We start from the raw sequence: 6,832 nt of genomic DNA on the forward strand, positions 1-6,832 counted from the left end.
CCGAGGGACACAACCCACTACGTACGTACGCGGCGGCGATCGGTGGCGCCCCCTCGCTGTGTTAGCAGCGACGCACGGTGGCGCCCCCTCACGGCGGCACTGCTGCGATTGCAGGAGAGCGTCGTCGTTGTTCGTACGCCTCCCTCGCAAGGAACACAATTCCCCCTACAATACACAGTGGCAGCGGTGACCCGTTGAATTGGCGGCAGTCGTTTGGTCTGAGCCGGAGCCCGTGCGACATTTTGCAGCGGCGGTGAACGCGAAACTAATAAATTTACAGATTAGGTCGTAGTTTATAGATAAGTTAGGCGGGGGCGAGTAAATCGTTTGGCCGCTTTTCGTCCGTTAAAAAATTAAAATTTTACAGCGCCACGCCGTGTGTGAAGTGTCGTCCATCGTCGTTTCTCTTTCCACGCAGCGTACGCGTTTGCTGAGCTCATCGATAACTCTCTGGCCGCGACGTCACAGAACGATGGGCCGAGGCACATCGAGCTGAGACTGGTGAGTTGTCTGTGCAGTGGCGAGTGTCAGTTGTCATAGTGAGACGAGAAGGTAGGAGAGAGAGGATGAGGAAGCGAGGAGAGAACAGGGGAAAGGAGAGCATATGAGAACTAGAGCACGAGAGAGAGAGAGAGAGAGAGTGCGAGAGAGAGAGAGAGCGCGAGAGAGAGAGCGCGAGAGAGCGAGAGAGAGAGAGAGTGCGAGAGAGAGAGAAGGAAAGAGATACAGAAAGGGAGAGAGAAAGGGGAGAGGTAGAGAGAGAGAGAGAGAGAGAGAGAGAGAGACGAGAGAGAGAAGGAAAGAGATAGAGAAAGGGAGAGAGAAGGGGGAGAGGTAGAGTGAGAGAGAGAGAGAGAGAGAGAGAGAGAAAGAGAGAGAGAGAGAGAGAGAGAAAGAGAGAAAGAGAAAGAAGGGTGACGGAGAACGAGAGGTTACAAGTTGGCTAGCGAGAAAATAAAGAGAGAGAGAGAGAGAGAGAGAGACAGCACAGTTTCTTCAATGCATTTGCAAATAATCCAATGGCATTTCATACGCTGACATGTTTAGACAAGTGAAGTCGAATTTTTGCCAAGCGTCCGCCATTGCGCAGATGTTAACCCAGAAGCAGGGCCGGAACAAATGGTCTGTGTCATTGACAACGGGCAAGGGCAAATAGACGTCGAGCAGAGCTGAACGAGTGGGCATACTAACATACTTCAAAGTTCCACAAAGGAATAGCCGGCCGGATGTGTAGCATACGTAGCAAAAATTATAAACCACAACATTGCCAAGCGGGACAGAATTTGTGCCGCGCACTAGAAGTTTTATCGTGCAAATCATCTGTGCCCGAAGTTTTTTGTTTTGTTAAATTGCGGCAATATTTTTTCATACCCATATACATAATTATAAATATACTACGTGTGTGTGCGCATGCGTGCCTGCGCGGGTAGGGATGCGCTCCGTGGTAGTCCATATATAAAATATAATTATATATTATTATTAAATATATATATGATATTCACAATATTAAATATTCACTGTGTGAAATGCACATATACTTATGAGCGTCGGTTAGAACTTCAAACAAAGCTAGCTGATGTATTCAGCGAGGTCGGTGCCATGTTGGCAGGGACGGGCGCGCAGGCCGGCGACGCCCGCGGCAGACGACAGAGCACGGTGCCACGCTCTCAACAACACCGACAATCATGCCTACTTTGGCGTCGGGCAACCAGCCGGTCTTCTTCATCGGCACGATCAACAGCGCGTGAGTCGTCCGCGCCTCTCCCCCAGCGCTCGCGTGATCAACATGGCTGCGTCGAAACATTGATGCGGTTCGTCTGATCCAAAGATGGCAACGTCGAACGGATGCCAAAACCGGCAAGTTAAAAGATGCGATAATTATATGACCTACTAGGCACTTTAATTTAATTTAATTTTTTTTTTTAGGTTTAGGATCTTAGGTTTAGGGTTTAGGTTAGTTAGGGTTAGGGTTAGGGTTTTTTATTTTTTTAAACTCTGCCTTAAGTAGTCATCCTAAGGCCTAAGTAGTCATATAATATGTCGCATCTAAGCTGCCAGGTGGCAAACGGATGCGGTCTCGTGCGACCAAAGATGGCTGCTTCGAACGGATGCGGTCTTGTGCGTGGGCTTAACCCGGTTCCGCACGCTGTGTTTGTCGACCGGACATTCTTACCATATCAAATTGGCATTTTATTTCTTTTGTAAAAAGCCTCATTGCATAGGCTTGTTTGCGTTTTTTTACTTTGAGGATTTTTGTAGAAAATCAAAATGCAGAAATTTGCGACTAGAAATCCGGCTTAACAGCGTGCTACGTGTGGGATTATCAGCACCTTATTTCCGTCATACATCTTGCTCGTGGCTCCAACCTTTCGTTTGCCCTCAATGCCTTTACGATGCCTGACAAGATCATTCTCAACAGCCGGCTGACTCCGAGGAACGTTCACCGAGCTTGCTATATCGCAAGCGAACCGACTTTCGGAACAGCAAACGAAAAAACAAGGCAGGGCGATATACTGAAAGGCCTTCCATCAGAAACCAGAAAGGTAAACTCTCCCCTCTCCACCTTGCCTAACAGACGGTGAAAGGATCGGTATCTAGTGATCAGTCGTCATCTGACGTTACAAGCCCTAGCAGAGGGAGGGATCCAGAGACGAGAGAAGCGGCGGGGGAAGGAAAAAAAACAGATAGAGACAGAATATAAGAGCAGAGCAGAGAGAGAAAATAAGAACGCAGAGAGACGAGCAGAAAAAAAAAGCAGAGAGAGAGAGAGAGAAAATAAGAATAGAGGACGCATTACGAGAGAAAGAAGGAGGGAGACAGAAATAAAGAGATAGAGAGCAGGAGCTGAGAAGAGCAAGAGAGAGAGAGAGCGACAAGAGAGAACGGAAAAAAAATATAACATGAATGAGCACTTCAGTGACCTTCCCAACGCCGCGCGACCCTTGCACTCGCACCCGACGCTATGACCTATCGCCATTCGCAGGTCCGCCGCCCGACAGGCAGGTCCACCCTCGCGCAGCCGGGCGACGCTGACGTCTGCGCCGCGCACTTGTTCGGCCGAGCGAAAACGCCAAGCAGCAATTCACCAGTCGTCGCGATCTCCGGCATCCGCCGAGAGCACCGTGCAACTACCTGCGCTACGGCCTACGCCCTCGGTCACCGGCCCAGCTCGCGTGGAGCGCCCTCGCTGTCCAACATTTTTTGCTTTTTGTTGTAAATTTGTATATCGCGAGCGTCGGTGCGGATCGCCCGTTGAGACAGGGTGCCTTGCTGAAGCGCACAACACTACCTATAGAAAAAAAGCCTACCCTGGGTCGGGTGAGGGCAAACAAAGATTTTTTTAATTGTGGCCTTACCTGTTCCAGCATGCTAGAGGTACCGCCTTCTCTTTCTTTGGCGGTGCGCACCAATCGAACCTGCGAAACCAACAAATAACCAGTGAAGTCACATTTACACTTTACACGGCAATAGGGAAAGAACTCGACTCTGCTAAATAGTTGGTGATTGCCTGACTTCTCGCGCTTTGTTTAAACTATTAAAAATCTCATTCGTCAATCACTGACTATCGTAGCCGACTATCGGCCCATTCCGTGAGGGTATCCACCTCTAGATGGCACTGCACGAATTGCACAGAAACGAATTGCAGGCGGAAATCGTGGAGAAGAACTGTGCAGAAGAAACGTGCAGAATCGTGCAGAAGACAAAAATGTGAGCAGGAAATCGTGCTGAAGAAGAAATGGTGCAGAAGAAATTGCGGAAAAGAATCGTGCAAAAGAAATTGTGCAAAAGAAATCATGCAGAAGAAATTGTGCATAAGAAATTGTGTAGAAGAAATTGTGCATAAGAAATTGTGTAGAAGAAATTGTGCATAAGAAATTGTGTAGAAGAAATCATGCATAAGAAATTGTGTAGAAGAATTGTGCAGACGCAACTATGCAGAAGAATCGAGGTTTGCTCACTCATGAATCGTTGTGTAGGGAATCATGCGACCGTTCCAGTAGCAGTCGAAGATCGGGCGTCGGCCGCGCGCTTTCGTCGTCGGTATCGCGTAGTCGTGCTCGTCCTCGATCTCCGGCTCAACGTCTGTAACGGACGCGTGATCAGCGCGGACAATGAATGAAGAGTCCTGCTATCGTGTCCCTCTCTTACTGGTGCCTCGCGCACCTCCATGTCAGCCCACATCCCCTACGCACCTCTCCATCCATCATCCCAACCCAAGTACCTGTATGTGTCGTGCCTCCAGAGACCTCTCCCCTTCCCCCCTTTCCGACACATCTCTCCACCACCCCTTACGAACCTCCCTCCCTCTCTTCCCCTTCGCCACTACGAACCTGTCCTCCCTCTCTTCCCCTTCGCCACTACGTACGAACCTGTCCTCCCTTCCCCTCTACGAACCTCCCTCTCTCCTCCTGTCACCACACACCTCTCCATCCAATCTTTTACAAACCTCCCCCTCTCTTCCCCCCTCAAACCGCCGACTCCTACCCCTTCCTTTCCGATGAATGAAGAGCACGTTTACCTGCTATCGTGTCCCTCGTTTGACGGCGCCACGTTCATCCGCTATCGCACCACTCTCTCACCTCTTCACCTCTCGCTTCCTCCTCCCTCTCCCGCCACCACACTCTTCTCTCTCCCTCGTCGCCCTCCTGCCAGCACGCCTCTCTCGCTTCTCTTCCTCTTCCTCCCGCCACCACGCACCTCTCCACATATCCCCCTACGTACCTCCCCCTCCCTTCTCCCCACGCACCTCTCTCCTACTCCTACCTCTCCCTCCTCCTCCCCCTCTCACCGCCACGCACCTCTGGGGTCGACGAACTCGGCTGGGAACGTCTCCCTGTCGTAGAGGAACGGGTGGTAGCGGACGACGCCCTCGACGACGCCCGAGACGGCTGCGACCTTGGCGCGAAACTCGAACGTGCTCGCCGCCGCCGCGACGTACAGCGTTTGCATGTCGTCGGCGACGTCGCGCAGGTGCGTCGCGCGCGCCTGCGAGCGCATCTGCATCGTCACCTGTAACCACGGCAACGGCGGAGGATGTTAGCGTCTGCATTGTCACCTGTAACCACGGCAACGGCGGGCGTTAGCGACTTCGCGCAGGTGCGTCGCGCGCGCCTGCGAGCGCATCTGCATCGTCATTGTATCACCAGCGGCACGGCGGAGGATGTTAGCGTTCTGGCATCGTCACCCTGTAACCACGGCAACAGGCCCGGGCGTGTAGCAGACGTCGCGCAAGGTGCGGTCGCGCGGCATGCCTGCGAGCGCATCTGCAGTCGTCACCTGTAACCAGCGGCAACGGGGCAGATGGATGTTAGCGTCTGCAGTCGTCACGGGCTGTAACCACCGGCCAACGAGGCGGGCCGTTGCGTCGCGCAGGAGCCTGCGAGCGGCACTGCATCGTCACCTGTAACCATGGCACACGACCGAAGGATGTTAAGCAAGTCTGCACTGTCACCTGTAAAAGCCAGCGTAACGGCGGAGGATGTTAGCATGCTGCATCGGTTCACCTGTAACCAGCGGTAACGGATGGAGATGTTAGCAGTCTGCATCGTCACCTGTAACCCACGGCAAGGCGCGGCGTTAGCGAATCGCGCTGCGCCTGCGGCGCATCCTGCATGCGTCCGCCCTGGTAACCACGGGCAAACGACGGAAGATGTTAGCATCTGCGTCATCGTCTGTACACTGCGACAATAGCAGATGATGTTAATTGTGTTAAAATGCATCGTTGCCGTGTAACCACGGTAAAGGTGAGGAGGTTAGCTTCTGCGCCGTTCCTATAACCACGGCAATGGCAGAGGATGTATATCAATACTGCTTCGTCACCGTGAAACCGGCGGCAGAAGTCAGGGGACTACTCAGCATCTGCATCGGCCAGCTATAAGTAATAATGGCAATGACATCAAAGGATGTTAGCCATGTGCACACGTCCATCTCACGTATCAGTAACAATGTCAGCGAGGTTACGCATCTGTATTATCAGGCGTAACGACCGGCAACTACAAAACGTCAGCGCCGTGCCGCCATGACGGGAGGCAGATGAGCGAAACCTTGGTCAGCTTAAGGGAAGATGTTTTTTTTTTTGTTTTTTAATCATCACTAAGTTTTGATTATCGCAGGCCTAGAATTAAAACGCCTGCTACCGAGGGTGTGGCCTGTCTGACTTGTCTTCGCTCGAAGACGCCCTCTGGCTCAACACAGAAGCGGTTATTGAGGTCAATTCTTTGATTATGACTAGTCATTCAATTAGTAGTGTGAGCTTACCTCAATGTCGATGTTCTTAGAATGACTGGAGGCTTCCTCCCGCTGTCAGTCTTAACTGCTGTTTCGCGTTCCCGGACCGTGGAATGTAGTAAGTGGTAGAGTTCCTGCAGCAAAACCCAGCAAGCAACACTTTGGCAATTTCGACTTCGTTTAACATCGCTCTTAGTTATCGCCGCATTTTTAGCGAGTTATTTTTGTGTACTTATTTGTGAGTGTGTGTGTGAGAAACGTGTTATGATGGCGAACAACGAGCTGATATCCGATAGTGGCAGCGAAGACACCGCACAGCTACAACTAGCACCATCCTGCCACCCCACTACATCCTCTACATTTTTTCCTTTTGGTAGATGTATACACATATTCACATGACAACACGTACACAACATATATGTGCATATAACAATGTAATACATACCAAAATGCACCATGATTATAGCACGTTCCTGTCACGATCATTCACGTCATAGTTGATACTTGTCTATGTTTAGTGTAGTCGTTTGCCTCAGCAAGGCACCCTTCCTCAACGGATCCGCACCGACCTCGCGAATTACAAATTTACAAAAAAAAATGCCCG

General features: G+C 51.1%; 2 protein-coding genes and 1 long non-coding RNA gene across 3 annotated transcripts in view; 1 reads left to right on the forward strand and 2 right to left on the reverse strand.

The window, feature by feature from the left end:
- On the forward strand, positions 1-1,132 carry LOC106816973. The gene is made up of 3 exons (XR_001394973.1): positions 1-21; positions 419-501; positions 1,091-1,132. It is a non-coding gene; the product is annotated as an uncharacterized LOC106816973 (long non-coding RNA).
- LOC106816967 (structural maintenance of chromosomes flexible hinge domain-containing protein 1-like) overlaps positions 1-5,546 on the reverse strand; it is a 15,195-nt gene extending 9,649 nt beyond the window's left edge. Inside the window, exons 1-4 of the mRNA XM_014821613.1 lie at positions 5,505-5,546; positions 4,800-5,010; positions 3,960-4,083; positions 3,357-3,416 (exon numbers count right to left, since the gene is read on the reverse strand). Coding sequence (XP_014677099.1) covers positions 3,357-3,416; positions 3,960-4,083; positions 4,800-5,010; positions 5,505-5,546 — 437 coding nt within the window. The remainder of the gene's footprint in view (positions 1-3,356; positions 3,417-3,959; positions 4,084-4,799; positions 5,011-5,504) is intronic.
- Positions 5,547-5,802: 256 nt separating this feature from the next.
- LOC106816968 (structural maintenance of chromosomes flexible hinge domain-containing protein 1-like) overlaps positions 5,803-6,832 on the reverse strand; it is an 8,459-nt gene continuing 7,429 nt past the window's right edge. The window contains exons 6-7 of the mRNA XM_014821614.1: positions 6,259-6,362; positions 5,803-5,872 (exon numbers count right to left, since the gene is read on the reverse strand). Of these exons, the coding sequence (XP_014677100.1) occupies positions 5,803-5,872; positions 6,259-6,362 (174 nt within the window). The remainder of the gene's footprint in view (positions 5,873-6,258; positions 6,363-6,832) is intronic.

The sequence above is a fragment of the Priapulus caudatus genome, unplaced genomic scaffold (genome assembly GCF_000485595.1).
Source record: "Priapulus caudatus unplaced genomic scaffold, Priapulus_caudatus-5.0.1 Scaffold1548, whole genome shotgun sequence".
NCBI lineage: Eukaryota > Metazoa > Priapulida > Priapulimorpha > Priapulimorphida > Priapulidae > Priapulus > Priapulus caudatus.